This window comes from Pezoporus wallicus, unplaced genomic scaffold (assembly GCF_028554395.1).
Source record: "Pezoporus wallicus isolate ANWC-B61680 ecotype Strahan unplaced genomic scaffold, APGP_CSIRO_Pwel_v1 contig_1876, whole genome shotgun sequence".
Taxonomy (NCBI): domain Eukaryota; kingdom Metazoa; phylum Chordata; class Aves; order Psittaciformes; family Psittacidae; genus Pezoporus; species Pezoporus wallicus.
Window position 1 is genome coordinate 1,464,240 of NW_026638337.1, and position 17,799 is coordinate 1,482,038.

The 17,799-nt window shown below is 39.9% G+C and overlaps 1 protein-coding gene across 9 annotated transcripts in view; it reads left to right on the top strand.

The window, feature by feature from the left end:
• FRY (FRY microtubule binding protein) overlaps positions 1 to 17,799 on the top strand; it is a 230,182-nt gene that overhangs the window by 92,076 nt on the left and 120,307 nt on the right. For 8 of the 9 annotated variants that reach the window (XM_057410413.1, XM_057410416.1, XM_057410415.1 and 5 more), the window contains one exon: positions 10,363 to 10,562. In XM_057410413.1, coding sequence (XP_057266396.1) covers positions 10,443 to 10,562 — 120 coding nt within the window. In that variant the 5' untranslated portion in view covers positions 10,363 to 10,442. Of the gene's footprint in view, positions 1 to 2,544; positions 2,826 to 10,362; positions 10,563 to 17,799 lie in introns of those variants that run through there. The other variant, XM_057410411.1, reaches the window with a different exon arrangement.

Here is a 17,799-nt window from a genome sequence, read left to right on the forward strand (position 1 = left end):
AGGTCATTTCTCATCACCTTTTTAGGAAATTCTCTGAAATCTGTTATTCCTTCATGTTCAGAATGAGCTGTTTTGCTTCAGAATCTTGAACTTCTATACATTTCCCTGCTGACCTCAAGGCCTCTTCCATTTTATCTGCTAGAGTAGGTAGTATTTCCTCTGGCATAGGGATTTACATGCTATGCCCAGACTTTGGTTTTGCATAGAATTACTGGGTTTTATCTTTGTGGCATTGCAGACCATCTACCTAATTGGTAACCCAAAGTTACTCTTCCTGAAGAATCCTGTATTGGGATTAAATAGGCTTTTGAAAGACAGGATGAATTGGGATAGTTTTATGTCAAGTTCCTGTGTCAAGATAGATGCACAGAATGACCTAGTTTCTTCCAGTAGCTGCTTGAGCAGTTTTAAACAAAGTCTTCAGAGATTTCATAGCAGCCTTCCAGTACCTGAAGGGGGCCTATAAGGATGCCTGGGAGGAACTCTTCATTAGGGACTGTAGTGATAGGACAAGGGGTAATGGATTCAAACTTAAACAGGGGAAGTTTAGACTGGATATAAGGAAGAAGTTCTTTACTGTAAGGGTGGTGAGGCACTGGAATGGGTTGCCCAGGGAAGCTGTGAATGCTCCGTCCCTTGCAGTGTTGAAGGCCAGGCTGGACAGAGCCTTGGGTGACATGGTTTAGTGTGAGGTGTCCCTGCCCATGGCAGGGGGGTTGGAGTTTGATGATCTTAAGGTCCTTTCCAACCCTAACTATTCTATGATCCTATGATTTCTAATATATATAGTTTTAGAGACAACTTTGTTCTACTAAGAGGGGAGCTTTTTGACATACAGACTCTCTCATGTTTTCTTAATGTCTGTATGTGCCTGTATCTACAGTCTATGTTGGCATGCTGCTGTCAGAGAGTGAATTTTTCGCTACAGAGAATTTTTTTTACCTGTTAATGAGCCTTATCAAAATAGAGGAAGCTTTGCAGCAATACATTTAGTTAAGTATAATATCAAGGCTTCACAGTTGATAGTCTCTGCCTGGGACATATGTATCCAAAGGGTTATTACAGATCTCTCCATCCTTAGGGTAATGCATGTCAACCTCAGCACAATTGGAAGTGTAAATGGTTTCCAGCACTAGAGAAGGTTTTCTATGTCTGCAGTGCTGTTGCTTATGGCAGATTAATACAGCAGGTTTAATATGGAACTTAGGAATTACTATAAACCATACAATCTTTTTCTTACATTTATTTTAATTATATTTATATAATTATATATATTGTATTTAATTATTTTTTTTTCTTGCATTTATTTTAAATTATATTTAGGTAAGCATACCATTGAGAAGAGGGGGGAATTATCTTAAAAATGGTATATTTACTCCCTGTTTTATCAACTCTTTTAATAAAAAATGGGAAATAAGCAGTAAGCAAAACATGTAGGTGAATATTTATTCCTATGAAGAGTATTCCTTGTGAAGAGTAAGGCCAGTACCTCTACCACTGTGCCTTAGCCATTTACTTTCCAAATAGCCTGAATGTGGGTGTTAGATGTGCACTCAATTCTTCCTGATTTTTCATTTTTGACTGTAAATCCCCCTAAGAGAGGATCAGAAACACAAAAAAATCAGATATCGATAGCATCAATTGCTCACCTTGAAGTCCTGTACTTTAAATAAATTTCCTATCATATATATTGCATGTCATTAATATGATATTTTATTGGATAACTTTATGCTTGTATGGTTATTTTTTGTTAAAACATGCAAATGAACTATGAAAGTAATGCTTACATTAAAACAGTTCTGCTACTGCATCTTAACTAGTATGCTGGAATAACATTTTCCTTGGGAATCTTACAGTTTCTTTCATCAAGATAAAAATGGGTCTGCTAGACTTTTAGTTTGTTTCTTTCAGCAAAAGTTTTCCTTTGAATTTTTCTCTTTTTCTGTCAAGTTCAGACTAATTGGGAAAGTTTTCCTTCAAGGGTGAAAAAGCCACCTTTTGGTAACATTGGCACATGTATCACATCCTTGTAAATTAAATTCTTCACGCTTTATTTAATAATGTATTTTCTTTCTACTATTATAATTGCAGTTTTAAAGGAAAGCAGATTTTCTTAAGAGTTATTTCAGCAGCTGTATAATTATCCTGAAGGATATGTGGTTTCTCACTGACTCTTGGCATGGGAAAAGAAGAGATACTGCATTAGTTTTATCACAAGGAATTTGGACTGTATGTACTTCTGGCCAAAAGACCTTAATTGCAAAGGAAAACCCATCCTATGTTGTTTCTGTGCTTTGCATTTCCATACTTACTATTTTCACTTTGGATTGTATGATAGCATGTGTGTTTGATATACATAGGTTTTTAATGACGAACTCCATTATACTGTCTCATGTTCTTGGCGTGCCTGAAGTAGTTTCACTAATCTGTCAGCATAGTATGTACTTGTGGATAAATATAGACATGCAGCCACTCTGTGAGTGGTCATCATCATATGCTGAAGCTAAAAATTACCCCTTTGGTTATGGAAAGGCTGATCTGATCCGGAGGCCTGCTCTAACTCACACATTGTAGGTCTTCAGCACTTGTCTGTTAAAAAACAAAACCTGAAAACTGAAAGAAATGTATGCCTCAGTGCTGAAAAATTTGTAGTGAAGTATGAAACAGGATTATGAAGCAACTCCTTTCCTTTTTGATTTTAGTTAGAAAAGAATTCTAACTTTTCTAACTGAAGGAGTGGAATATTTTAGGTACACACGGGCTCATGGATATTACAGTAGCATGTTGGAGAAAATCCAGTGTGATCGGCTTTATAAAGGGGCTCGGTAGGTACGAAAATAATGCAAATACATGTTTGGGGTGTGTTACTAGATTTTTTGGTTTTGCTAAAATGTGTATTTGACACAGTTAACTAAAACCAGTAATTTCTGTTTCTTCTGCTTAAGGATACTGAAAATCCAGTAACTGTGTTTGGGTGAAGTTGTGTCCAGTGTAGCCAGAACCTTGGCTTGTGCATTGTGATTGTTCTGTTGTTTTGCTTCATCTTAGAGCTTTAAGAAAATTGCCTGAAGTATGCGTCATAGCAGAGACTCTCTTACGTTAATTGCATTTTATTGCATTTACGTTAATTACATTATCAGCTCAGTGACCGTGTGTGTTTGTGTGTTAAAACTACTGTGCTTTTCAACAACTATTTCTCTGACTGGGGAAAGGATCAGTACAGGAAAAATTTCTGCAGTGATTTTAGTTCAGTAATTATTTCTATAGTAGTAGTTTATGGTTGTGTGGGATATTGTATTTACTACTTCCATATTTACTCCTTGGTTTTTTATTTTTTTTTAAATACATTGAAAAAATCCTATGGTTATAGCCTGAACTAAATTAAAATATTCTGTAGGAAAAGAGTATTGTTTAAATACAGCTTATTGCAGATACATTAGGAAAATAGGGAACATGTGGAACATGTGCTGGAAACAAGAAAATGGGTTGTTTGAGAGAAGTAGCCCTCAGACAGACAGAATTTCACTTGAAAGTGGTGCAGACATCTCGTAGTTGCTCCAGCGTAGTTAATTTTTTTGTACAGATTTTCCTAGGCTAGGAGCTTTAAATATTTATACAACTTTCTAAAACTGACCTATAGATTCCTTGCTATTGCAGGGCAATTGGGCATCAGGGTTACCATGGTCTGCTGCATGTGCAACACCATTCATTGTCCTTGGGAAGGAGCTACTTTACTCTAAATGAAGGTTTTAGTTTAATGCAGTACTTGTGCGGTGACTGGTACCCCACAATGTGTTAGGAGTTCAGTCTAATTGTTGCAGTGGTCCATTCCAGTACTTCTCTTTGTAGAACATTTTTGAACATTATTTTGAAATCAGGTAGTAAAAACTTAATTTGCCAATGAAATCAATATTTAGAATTTAGTATAACCCCCTCCTCCCACCCCACTCTCCCCAGGTGTCTCCTACATAAACCCATACAAACTGTATGTGGTGATTTCTCACATAAAAATTATGCCTGTTATTTAATGGGACAGAGTTTCACTGGCATAACTGACAGAAATGGGCACATCCTTTTTAAGGCACACATCGTAATGTGTCAACATAGAGGGACCAATCATGGATGACTTTAATGCTGTTTCTTAAATTTTGAATCCTTGATTTCCAGTTTTATGTCCCAGAGGCAAACTGGGATTTATCGCTCTCAGTCTAGGAAAAAGGACTATATGCTTTTAAAGCTCATACATCATCAATATGGATGTCAGTCATAGTCTAGTCACTGGGCCAGATTTTTGCAATGCAAATATCAAGCATATGCAAATACTTGAGATAATGGAACTGAAAAGATGCATTAGAAAGCCAAACCTGTATATAATAGTTCATGACCAACTCATGATCGTGTTACCCTCACACTGTTGGCAATATTAAGTTCCCCACTGAAGATGCTTAAGTGGAGTTAGCAGCTATAAAATGAACTTTTGAAAGTTTGAACTAAATCTATGTCATATGTCAGTCATTTCTATAACTGCTTTAATTGCTGTACCAATGATAGATATTAACCCCAAGGATATTATTTTTTCTTTATCTGAGGGAAAGGCTGTACAGTTCCATATTTCAAAGAAGGGCAAGAATAAAAATTTTGGCTGCACTGACAAATCTCACAAATAATTGCATTTCTCCATTACAGTGTGCAAATAATTGATTTTTCAGTTAGATGTCTGAAGAAAAAAAAAGGATTAGATCAGCCTACATCACAACCTAACAGCATCATCGTTAAAAAGCTTCCTACTAACAATGACTGTGGATTTAAATTCCAGTCTCAAAATCCTGACTGAATGCCACAATGATTGAGGTAAAGGGCGGCAGCTCCCAGGTAGTTTGAGCAGGGTTTCTCAAACATAATTGCCTCTATACAAATGCCCGTAGCATGGGGAACAAACAAGAGGAATTAGAGATGTGTGCACGTCTACGGGGGTATGATATAATAGGCATCACAGAAAAATGGTGGGATGGCTCCTATGACTGGAGTGTTGGGATGGAAGGTTACAGGCTCTTTAGAAAAGACAGGCCTGGCAGATGGGGAGGGGGGGTTGCTATTTGTGTTAGGGATAGGCTGGAGAGTATGCAACTCTGTCTGGGGACAGGTTAGTAGTCCACAGAGAGTTTGTGGGTCAGGGTTAAAGGGAATATAGCTTTGGGAGACATTACTGTGGGGATCTGTTACAGACCGCCTGATCAAGGAGAACCTGCGGGTGAAGCACTCCATAGACAGATAGGAAAAGCCTCGCACTCACAGGCCCTTGTTCTCATGGGTGACTTCAACCACCCTGACATCTGTTGGAAGGACGGTACGGCCCGGCACAAGCAATCCAGGAGGTTCCTCAATTGTGTGGAAGACAACTTCCTTCTGCAAGTAATAGAGGAGCCGACAAGGAGAGGTGCCATGCTTGACCTCGTGCTCACCAACAGGGAAGGGCTCGTTGGAAATGTGACACTCCAGGGCAGCCTTGGATGCAGCGATCATGAGATGCTTGAATTTGAGATCCTCAGGACAGTGAGAAGAGCGTGCAGCAAGCTCAGTGCCCTGGACTTCAAAAGAGCAGACTTTGGCCTCTTCAGGAACCTGCTTAGTAAGGTTTCATGGGATATAGCCCTAGAGGGCAGGGGGGCCCAAGACTGTTGGTTGATATTCAAGGATCACCTGCTACAAGCTCAGGAGTGCTGCATCCCAACCAGAAGGAAGTGCAGCAGGAGGGCCAGGAGACCTCCTTGGATGGATAAGGAGCTGCTGAGGAAAATTCAAATGAAAAAGAGGCTTATAAAAGGTGGAAGCAAGGACAGGTGGCCTGGGAAGACTACAAGGATGTTGTCCAGGAAGCTAGGGACCAGGTTAGGAAAGCTAAGGCTCAGTTGGAATTAAATTTAGCTAGAGGTATTAAAGATAACAGGAAGGGATTCTACAAGTACATAGGAAATAAAAAACAGACTAGGGAGAATGTAGGCCCCCTCAGGAAGCTCTCAGGAGAACTGGCTACACAGGATTTGGAGAAGGCTGAGGTTCTGAATGACTTCTTTGCCTCTGTCTTCACTGGCAAAGGCTCTGACCAAACCACCCAAGTCTTGGAAGGCAGACGCAGGGACTGTGAGAATGAAGACCTTGGGCCCACTGTAGGAGAGGATCTGGTTCGAGACCAACTTAAAAATCTGAACGTGCACAAGTCCATGGGACCTGATGAGATCCATCCGCGGGTCCTGAAGGAGCTGGTGAATGAAGTTGCGAAGCCACTGGCCATCATATTTGAGAAATCATGGCAGTCAGGTGAAGTTCCTGATGACTGGAGAAAGGGAAATATAACCCCCATTTTCAAGAAGGGGGAAAATGGATGACCCAGGGAATTACAGACCAGTCAGTCTCACCTCTGTGCCTGGCAAAATCTTGGAGCAGATTCTCCTGGAAGGCATGCTAAGGCACATGAAAATCAACAAGGTGCTTGGTGACAGCCAGCGTGGCTTCACTATGGGGAAATCCTGCCTGACCAATCTGGTGGCCTTCTATGATGGGGCCACGGAACTGATGGACAGGGGTAGAGCAGTTGATGTCATCTACCTGGACTTGTGCCAAGCATTCGACACTGTCCCACACGACATCCTTGTCTCTAAATTGGAGAGACATCAATTTGATGGATGGACCACTCAGTGGATAAAGAACTGGCTGGATGGCCGCACACAAAAGCTGTGGTCAATGGCTCAATGTCTGTCTGGAGACCAGTAATGAGTGGTGTCCCTCAGGGATCGCTGTTGGGACCAGTCTTGTTCAACATCTTTGTCGCTGACATGGACAGTGGGATTGAGTGCGCCCTCAGCAAGTTTGCCGATGACACCAAGCTGTGTGGTTCAGTTGATACCCTGGAGGGAAGGAATGCCATCCAGAGGGACCTCGACATGCTTGTGAGGTGGGCTGATGCCAACCTCATGAAGTTTAACCATGCCAAGTGCAAGGTCCTACACCTGGGTCAGAGCAATCCCAGGCACAGCTACAGGTTGGGCAGAGAAGAGATTCAGAGCAGCCCTGCAGAGAAGGACTTGGGGGTGTCGGTTGATGAGAAAATAAACATGGGCCGGCAGTGTGCGCTTGCAGCCCAGAAAGCCAACCGTATCCTGGGCTGCATCAAAAGGAGCGTGACCAGCAGGTCGAAGGAGGTGATCCTGCCCCTCTACTCTGCTCTTGTGAGACCTCACCTGGAGTATTGTGTGCAATTCTGGTGTCCTCAACATAAAAAGGACATGGAACTGTTGGAACAAGTCCAGAGGAGGGTCACGAGGATGATCAGGGGACTGGAGCACCTCCCGTATGAAGACAGGCTGAGGAAGTTGGGGCTGTTCAGCCTGGAGAAGAGAAGGCTGCGTGGAGACCTCATAGCAGCCTTCCAGTATCTGAAGGGGGCCTATAGGGATGCTGGAGAGGGACTCTTCATTAGAGACTGTAGTGATAAGACAAGGGGTAACGGGTTAAAACTTAAACAGGGGAAGTTTAGATTGGATATAAGAAGGAAATTCTTTCCTGTTAGGGTGGTGAGGCACTGGAATAGGTTGCCCAGGGAGGTTGTGAATGCTCCATCCCTGGCAGTGTTCAAGACCAGGTTGGACGAGGCCTTGGGCGATTTGGTTTAGCGTAAGGTGTCCCTGCCCACGGCAGGGGGGTTGGAACTAGGTGATCTTAAGGTCCTTTCCAACCCTAACTATTCTATGATTCTATAATTCTGTAAGGATGTGAGGCAGGCATGATCTCACACACTGCCTTCCTTCCTTCCACTCCTGCATGTCCCTTTCATACTAGATTGCGAATTTAGCAGCCAGTTTAAACCGAAATTGCCCGAGGAACAGAAAGCAAGTTTGAATTTAATTAGGTTGCTCCAGATTCCCTCAAGAGGGAGCCTGGAATGACTGCACTAGCCAGAGAGTCAGGCAGCCCTGCCTGGGTGTGTTTTACTTGGCAGAGGCTGGTTGGCAGGCAGCTGGCCTGCCCAGCCCTGGGTGCAGGACTGGGCACAGAGCTTGGGAATGATGGAGGGAGCTTGCGGTGATGACAGGGGGAAGGACAAGGTTTTTGCTGCACAAAGGACACAAATCCATAAGAAAATCAGGCTCACGGCTCACAAAAAAAAATTTTCCTAACTCAGCACTTGTCGATCAAACTTATGAGTAAATGTGAGCCAATCAAAACAACGCATTTGGCAAATATATTAGTGATTGTAAAAATATTGTCTGACTCCTTCCTAAAGCTGTTTGTGGAGAAATTTCCATTACCTAGTATATTGATAGCTCATGTAAATTTGCATTTGATCCTTTGCATTCCACTGTCTTCATGCTTAAACTGTAGGAGAGCCTAGGTGATGACATTTATACTCTCGTGACTCTTTTTCATTACTTTGAAGTAGATTTTTATTCAGAACAACAGTGTATTTTTGGAAACACTGATGTAGAAATGTAGAACTATTCTGTAGACTCTGTTTTATCCAAAAACTCCTAATGCCAACAAGACTCTTTGATTATGCTTTTTCCCTCAAAAATCAAGTGCAACTTTGCAGGAAACAAGTCTAGCATGAAACATCTGTTGGAGTGGAGGAGGTGGTGCTGCTGTGCTGAAGACTGAAGGCATGCCTTGTCAATCAGGATAGTTATTTTCAAAGCATGGATGTGTTACACATGAAGCATAATAGCTACATGAACGAAAGAATTTCTATCTTGCATTATAGTCATAAATGGTACTTATAAATTTTGATTTTTCTAAAGGAAAGCATGTTCTCTTTCCTCCAGTGCATCTTTTCTATTTTTCAGTAATACTGAATTGCAATACTGTGGGGAAATGCTATAAAGGTATTAGTTCACAATATTTTCCACAGTTTGTGTTGCATTAAAGCACCTCTGACCCAATCACCAACAGTTCTTACGGGTGTTACAACACTTTCATTGCATTCAGGATGGTTAATGGATGGTCTTTGCAGTGTTACTTAATTTGCTACTTTTAAAGTCTTTGGCAAAGCCAACAGAGAGTGCTACCAGTACCTTCCTGAAGGCCAGATGTGAGTTTTATTGCCAGTAAGAGCTAAGCCTGAGGATTTTCTTTTGGAAATTTTATGCATATAATAGTAATATTTGAATTAATGAGGTTTTGTTTCACAGTACTTAAGTTTATTTTTACTTCAGTTTCCCAGAAAGAACACTAAGTAAAGCTAAACCTAGTGCAGAATATCTTGATACTGGTTATGGGGAATCAATAACTTAGATTGAAAGGGACCTCTGGAGGGTTAGAGAACTGGAGGAAGTTTCTCAGGGCCTTGCGCAATCAAGTTTTGAGTGTCTTCAAGAGTGGTGTTTCTACTCTGTCTGTAGACAACCTGTACCAGTGTTCGATCACCCACTCATAGTGGAAATTTTTTTCAATTTACCTAATTGGAATTTCCTGCATTCTAACTAGTATCTGTTGTCTCTTGTCCTGTCACCATGCTCAAAGAAAAGTCTGGCTGCATCTTTGCTATGCTCTCATTAGGTAGCTGAAGACTGCCATAAGATCTTCCCTTAGCCTTCTCTTAGAACTGAACTAGTTCAGCACTCTCTGCCTGTACTCATGTAGCACACATGCATGACCATCTTCATCATCCTCCCTTGGCCTTGCTCCAAAACAGGATCGTCATTCTTGTATGGGGGAGCCCAAAACTGGGCTTAGTACACCAGTTGTGATTGCACAAGTGCCAAATGGGACTGTAGGGTTTGGTACTTCCAGGAAAACTAATACAGAATACAGAATGAACACTTTTTGTCCATGGAAATCATTTTGCATCTGACTCTTCGTGTAAGATTTAGACTGGTGAAATGTCATTGTTTTTAAAGGAGCAATTCTTGACTGACCTCAATATAAATGAGAAGAAAACCAGGCCTTTTACATCTCAGCTTAGACAAAAGACCAGACTCCTGACTTTTGCAAGGACAGGTCAGCTTGACTAGCAATAAAGAATAAGTTGACAGTTGAGCTGCAGATCTGACCTGTGAGACAAAGGATAAGAAATAAGGATGTGATTCAGTTAGGTGTCAGTAAGTCTTACCATGTAAAAAAAAAGTATTTAATGTGCACTGCATGGTAAACACTACTTAATTTGGATGCATAAGATTTCATCTTCGATTTCTTCTTCCAGTCTAGCTTTTACCTGTAACTATACCAAGGAAATAGTATTTATGTGTTGTTTATTTCTTTGATTACCAACTAATTTCCAGTTTTGCTTTGACAGTATAGTAGGCCATTGGGATGCTCTGGAAAAGATATATTGAATCACCCATAAGTAAATGTGCCTTTTCTGCATTTCAGCTTCTCCAGTTGGTAACGGATATATCAAGCCACCTGTCCCACCTGTTTCTGGTACACAGAGAGAAAAAGGACCTCCAGCCATGTTACCTATTAATGTTGACCCAGACAGTAAACCAGGCGAATATGTCCTCAAGAGCTTATTTGTTAACTTTACTACTCTGGCTGAACGCAAGATTCGCATTATCATGGCAGAACCTCTTGTGAGTAAAAAGAAACTCTTAAGTGTATATGTACTTTGCTTTGAATTTATTTTTAAATCAGACTGCTTGCTGTGAAATGAAGGATATTTTGCTTGTAATCTGCATTGGAGTTTGATAGTGTTTTCAAAACTGTAAGATATGCTACTATGGCAATTAGAAGGTTGTGGGAGAGGACAGAGGAATGCAAGATATGCTAAAGGGGTGACATGACGTCCTGGGTTCAGGACGTCATGAATGTTATATGAATGACTATTTTATTTCTGTTTGCAATATGGGCACGTGTTAATGTGATTGAGAGGCAAAAGAGATATCAGCCAACATAGGTTTCACACCTTTGAGAGCAGTTACTTCAGTCAAAATAGATTAGAAAATGCTGAAAAATTATTAAAACAGTATTTCTGAACATTACCAGTTTTCAGCTGAAACATGAAAACAAATAGCAATTCTGGTTCCTGTTTTAGTTCTGACTAGTGGTAGATTTCACAATCTAACAAAGTGCTGTAGCAGCTATTTTCCAGACTTGGAAAGCATGTGGAATTTGAAAAAAGAACTGCATTACAAGGTCTTGCACAGTCAGTGACAGACCCATTGTTATTCATATTTTAGGCAAATTTAACATACATCTGTTGCAAATTGTCTTCTGTAACTGCATTTCTGTGAGTCTGCTATTTTAACTTGAGGTGATGTTTTCTGTACGTTCTTGTTATTTTGAATACAGAAGAATAGGTCTGTAAGCTACATTTTAGTTCTGACAAGGTAAAAATAAAAAAGTAAAAACAACCAGGAACCTGTATTTCTGAGCTGTAAGGGGATTTTAATAAATCTTTGCAACATTTCTGTTATTAAGCACAGTATAGAATACTTACTTTAGTTCCTCATTTTCAGGTCTGGGTATTCTGAACAGTAAAATTAAGATTGTGGCATCTGTTTAGCTTTATGTCTTGATTTAGATTCAGAAGCATCTGATGCTTGGAAATTTTTTCCAGACTTCCCACTGAAATATTAGGTAGATGCAAGATGACAGAAATATCTTACATAATTTGGAAATAACAGGAAGGAATATTTTGACAAGAATCCATTTTTTTCTTCTTTCATGAGTCCCCTCCAAATTACAAAAAGTGGAATAAACTGGCAGTCATAGAGCAGGTCCTTTAAAAAAACAATGTCAGCAGTTATTTGTTACCATCCAGTCCTCATGTGATGCATGTTGAAAATCTTCAAAATTTTAAGACAAAATGTGTTGAAAAATTACTTAACAAGGTCAGGGAAACAACAGAAAGACCAGTACTGAGAATGGAATTTCCTTGCAGCACCTCTGTTAGTCTTAAACCCTAACCTCTGCATTTTCATGTTGCATTTCAGACATAGATATGAACCAGTGACCCTGATTTATTCCCATTTCACCCTGTGTTAAGATAATTTTGAGTTGCTGTGTGTTGATATATTATTTTTTGTCACTTTGTGAAGCTATGAATATCTGAATGTTGATCTTACCATATTCCAGACATTGTGCAGTGAGATTTTATTTGAAATATTCAACATAGAATGTAAAAATATGACAAGAGACTGGAATGTCATCTTCTTGTCAACATTTTCAGAATATATTTCTTACAGTGGTCTAACCATGAGACAGGAACGATAATTCAATTACATACATCTTACTAATAGGACATACCGGTCATGGCATGCTGCTGTTTGAGGATGACTGTGACAAATGTGTAAGCAGAATTATGAAGATATTCAGTCAAAATAATGTTGAAATAATTAGGTTCTAATGAAACAAGGAAAAAGGGCAAAAATTATTCTGGAATAATGCCTAAGAATTTAAGTCCACCCTTTTTGTGGGGCAGCTGTTGGATGTTTAGCAGCTTTGTTCCCACGTTTTTATTCTACTGAGTAGAATTGTGACCAGGGAGTCCCAGGGATCTGGGAGACAAAGATTATAAATTGATGGTGTAGAGATGCTTTTTGGCCTTTTTTCACAATAGGTAGTCAAATAGTGAGCTCTTTGAAGATTCTGGTCTAATTAAACTCGTACTTCAAAGAAAATGAAACTTGCAAAGCACTCTAACACTGAGATGTTTCTAGTCTGAATTCTCTAACTCATTGCAAGATATGACAGTTAAATTTTATAATGAGTGATGAATACTTAATTATCTTTTAGAGAAGCTAAAATGATCTGTTTATAATATAATGGCTTTTTCCTCTCTTTTATCACAACGTCTAGCTCACATTAAAATCTCTGAAGTTACTATGGAATTAATTTAAAGACTTAACTGATACATTTTTAACCTGGATTTTTCTTTTCATGCACACCTTTTGCCTGCTTATTCTTTCTGATTAACATTACTGCTGTTTTTATGAATTTTTCTCTCAGTTTCTTTGGGTTGCATGTGCCTTTTTGATATATCCATCTCTTTCTTTTGTGACGTACACAAAGCCCAACTGTAAATTACAGTGTTCTGGCAGCTGCGGTGGAAAACCAGGTTTGTGTCCTGCCATGAGTTGCAGATGCTAGCATGGCACAAAAAACTTGCTATATTCTCAGGCAGCAGTGTAGAGCACCCACCCCCCTCCTGCAGCCCCGTGAAATCTCAGCTGGGATAGCAAGATGCCAGCAGTACAGAAAGCAGAGGGCAATGTCACCTACTACTCCTGATGCCTTGGCTGTCAACCAAGTATGATTTGACATTCTGGTTACTGAATCTGGCAGCGATCAACATGAAGATAAGCAATCAACAGTTAATGGCGGTGAATTTTTTATGTTGATCGCTGCCAGATTCAGTAACCAGCATGTCAAATAATACATTTTTGGTGTCTCTGGAATATAACAAACATTTCAATAATTACATTAAGTAAGTTCACAATTATGTGGCTAATTTTTAGTGATTAAACTACTGTACCTAGATTGTCAAATTATATTAATCCAAATTAAAGGTGTTTGACAGCAGATTTAATTAGAAAGGATTTTCCAGTTTATAAAATTAAATTCACATAAATGAAACGTAAATAATTTCTTCATGATAACCTTTAATTTCTTGCTTTTCTGTAAATAATTGTTCTCATTTATAATGAATGTTAAGAATATTTCCTGCAGATGTTTTTTCACAGCTGATTGCATTCACATTTAATTTTTATCAATTTATGTTGTAAATCTTCTCTGCATTGCTTCACTTACAAATGGAATTTGATATTTTATTACCACCGATTTTTTTTTTTTCAAGAAGTGGTGAGCTTAAAATGAAGCTAGAATGAGAATGCCAGGGAAATATATTTGCCAGTTGAAATGATAAAATATGTTTATGTATCTTAGCACTGTAAGGAAGAAAAACCCAGAAAATATTTTCCTTTTTGGGCCTGTTGATTATCACTTAGGGTAATAATTCATCCTGTGCATACTGATCAGGCTAATCTTTAAATGCGGCTTTCAGCAGTACTTACACACAGCTGTAGACATTGATAAAACATGGTGTGCTACAGGCTTTGACTGTGGTTAATGGTTAATTTAGTTGTTGGTAAACTTTCATTATGCTTTTCTCCTGCAAGCATCTTCTTTTACTGAGCTTGTCTAAATTCAGGATCTCTCTGAATCATAAAATCGTAGAATACTGAACTCAAGACCAAAATTTACTTATTACAGGAGTAGGACTATAAGCATATTCATGTATTCTGCCTACAACTTTCTCCTTTTATTAGGTAGTTTTTATCTCAGTGTTGGAAAAAGCCTGAAAGCGGTGATGTGGTTGATAGTAGTGTATTTATTAATTCCATGTAATTAGAAGCTCAATGACATTAAAATACATACCTACTTCAAAGCAGGGTTGGTGATAATAGTGAAGCAGGTGGTTAGGAAAATTCTAAAAGGGAAAGAATAATGCAAGTTTGTTTTTGTAAAGCCTGACCAACCAACATATATAGTAACACTGCTGTGTGATTAGCTTTAATGTAGGCTACACTTTCTCTATGCAAGAGAAGAAATATGTTAAGGACAGACTTGGAAGAAAAGGAATTTGAAGGTTTTTTGTTTTCTGAGGGCTGGGCTGTGATAACTAGTAAGATTTATATAGGCTATAATAATACCAAGCAGTTTTATCCCACAGCTGTAATGTAAAATTTTCTGGTTTACATGGACTAAGACTCCAGCTGCATCACATGAGGGATGACTCCTTTTTTGTCATCAGTAATGAGACGCATTAGCATTACACTTTTTTTTAACTTTTGAAGTCCTTATGAATAGTTTGTCATACTCGGGGACTTCAGACCCCTGTTTATTCACAGTGCACAGCCAAATTACTATAAGAAACAAGTTATTTCATGGAAGAGAAGAATGGCAAATTGCCTTGCTCTGTTCTAACTGCCTGCTCAGTATGTGTATGTCCAGATAAACTGAAAAGAAGACAACTTTATTTGGGTAACTTCATGCAAGTATATATTGAAAATGCTGTTCTTTTTTTCCCATTAAAAAAGTATCCTCCCTAGGATCTGCCTCTATAAATGCTACAAAGATGTCAGATGCCCATTGTCATCTGTCCTCAGTATGAAGCAGTAGTCCTTCTAGGTGTCTAATATTGAATCTCAGGCCAGTTACCTTCCTGAAAGACAGAAAGATTTGTATGATTGAAGCAGTGGCCACAGATGAGATAGTCTTCTGTGTTGTCAGGGGTACATATCATAGGATTGAAACCCAGGAGCTGAGGGAAGACTATGAATGACAGAGTTGGGAAAAAAAGAGGAAGAGGCAAATGCAGGGTTTCAGAAGTAATAGTGGGGAGAGCAGAAGGATGAAGACAAGGTGCAGGATGCTCAGATTCCAGCATCCATATGCAAGTGAGGGGAAAAGTTCATGCCATTTTAGCAACCAGGAGGGAAAAGGACACATTTTATTTTGCATAGCCATTGGCATAGGCATTCACAGCTAGATTCAAGTCCACTCACACACATAAAAACACTCACACATTTCAGAGGCAGGCAGTGTCAACAGGAGCTTTCTCAGTGATCTCAGGGTTTCCATAGCCGGGTGTGTGGGCAGAATGCTGTTTGAGGCTTCAGATCTCATTCCAATAGCAAAACTCTCCAGGATGTTCACTGTCCCTAGGCCTCACTACCGCATAGATGTAGTTGGAGGATAATTAATGGTGCATATGATGATTCAAATTGCTAAGAGGATTTAACATTGGAAGACAGATTCAATCCAAGGTCACCAAGGCTGTTACACTGTATCACGTGCTGACTGATACTTGCAAATATAGCAGAGAACCTACCACATGACCCTAGACACGTTTTAGTGTCATTTAAGGATATTGGTTTTTACCGTTGTCCAGAAAATGAAAGTCATACTACAGTCATCTCAGGCCAGTGTTATCACTGGTCTGGCAACACAAAAGACAGAAAGAAAATATATACTTTGGTAGCATTCTTGCCAGATAAATAGCAATTCATTAAAGAGGTATCTTCCCATATTTTTGTAACAGCTTCATCCTTTGCATGCTTTCAGAGTCGTGTTTGAAGTCAATGAGGTGCTACTTCATCAGGATCGCTGCACATTTTTAAGTTTAAATTTCTGTGCTCTTTACTAGCCTGAATCTGGCATGGTACAGTTTACACATCAGACAGCTTGAATTACACCATATTTGACTCTGCATATGTGGTGGCATGATAAATATGAGAAAAACTTACATACTTCATGGTGTTGCTTTCCCAATTTGGAAATCCATCCAATGAGGTCTTGTTGCCTTAGCTCGGCATGTAGTATGCATGGATGTTGCGGCTTTCACGGCCATCGTGCTTGTGGCAGAACAGTCAAGGCTGACATTAGTTCTGCAAGGGCCTTCTGGCATCGTCTTTGAAAGGCTGTTGGATCAGTACCAGTAACCAGGAGGAGAAGGCTTCAGATCGTTACCTGGAGACATGTCTGCTATGGTACAGTTACAGCTTTTGAGTTAAATGCAAATAAGCCCAAAATAAAGGAAGTTTAAAGTGAACTACTGACAGTCATCAGAACTTCTTGAGTTCACTTGCCTTATCTCTTGGTCTGTTGTATGCAAACAGATGCATGGTTGATGACAATAAATAGCTACCTGATGTTAAAGCAGCAGTGGCTGCAAGATAGCTGACCATTACCCACATCAGTAGCTGTCCTTTATTACCCCTGGCTGTGTGAGGATTAGGAGAAATGTGGTTCCTGTTTACAGAGCTCTTGGCTGTGCCTGAAGCAGCCTGGCAATTACAACTCTACATTTATTTAAATCAACTGATAAAAGCTTCCTATAGCTTTGATTAAATTAGGTCACCTTACTCTGAATGCGTAACCTGAGGTCAGGGTCCTGCGGGCACTAATAAGCCCTAATGGCTTCCTCTGAGTCTTGCCCACCCCCTGCACACAGCCCAAGACCCAATTCCAGGTGCAGAGCCCTCAGTCCCTGCTGCAGCAACTCCTAAGAAGGGCTGGTCTTCAGTTCTCCACAGCGGTCCACAGCCATGGCCCTGCCAAACCAATCCCAGCAAAACCACTTCAGCACTCCAGCAGCAATCCTTACCATAACTGAATCAAGTCCTGCTTCCCTTGGAGATTAAGATACTGGAAAAAAAAGTGGGATCGTGGACAGTTCTGTATCAGAAACAACTGTGAGTTGCACTCATTCAGCCATGTCACACTACTCGGTAGCTGGTAAGATACCTGTCCTGCCTGGACATAGGGTATTCTGGATGTCCGCATCCAGAGAAGTGTTCTCTGTTTTACTCTTCTGTACATTTAGAAGAGGTCTGTTGCCAGCCCTATATATTTATTCCCAAGGTCTGCAAATGTGTGAAACTTGCCTACCTTGACCTGCCTGCTTCTATAGCATTTTACCAGTTAGGCATAAATGTACTGAAAGAAGGAACCTCATCCACTGCTTGTAACACTGACGTCCCCTAAATCCTTGTAGCTCTGCCATGGTCAGGAGGTATTGACTGAAGGTGAGGGCAGTGCTCTTGTAGTAACTCAAAGAATGTGGTGCACTCAAGAGGGAAGCTGTGCATCTCCCATTCCCTGCAGGATAAAAAAAAAAAAGCTTTCTGCATTTTTCTACCATGTCCTTCTTGCACAGGAGAAATAACTGCTCATCATAAATCAGTTGGTGAAAAACTCATTGCATGCAGGATTGAAGTGTCAGTTAACGTCTCTGTTTAGGAAACAAAGATGACCAAATGACCAGGGTACATCAAGGGCAGAGAAGAGCATCCTGTCATCCTCTTC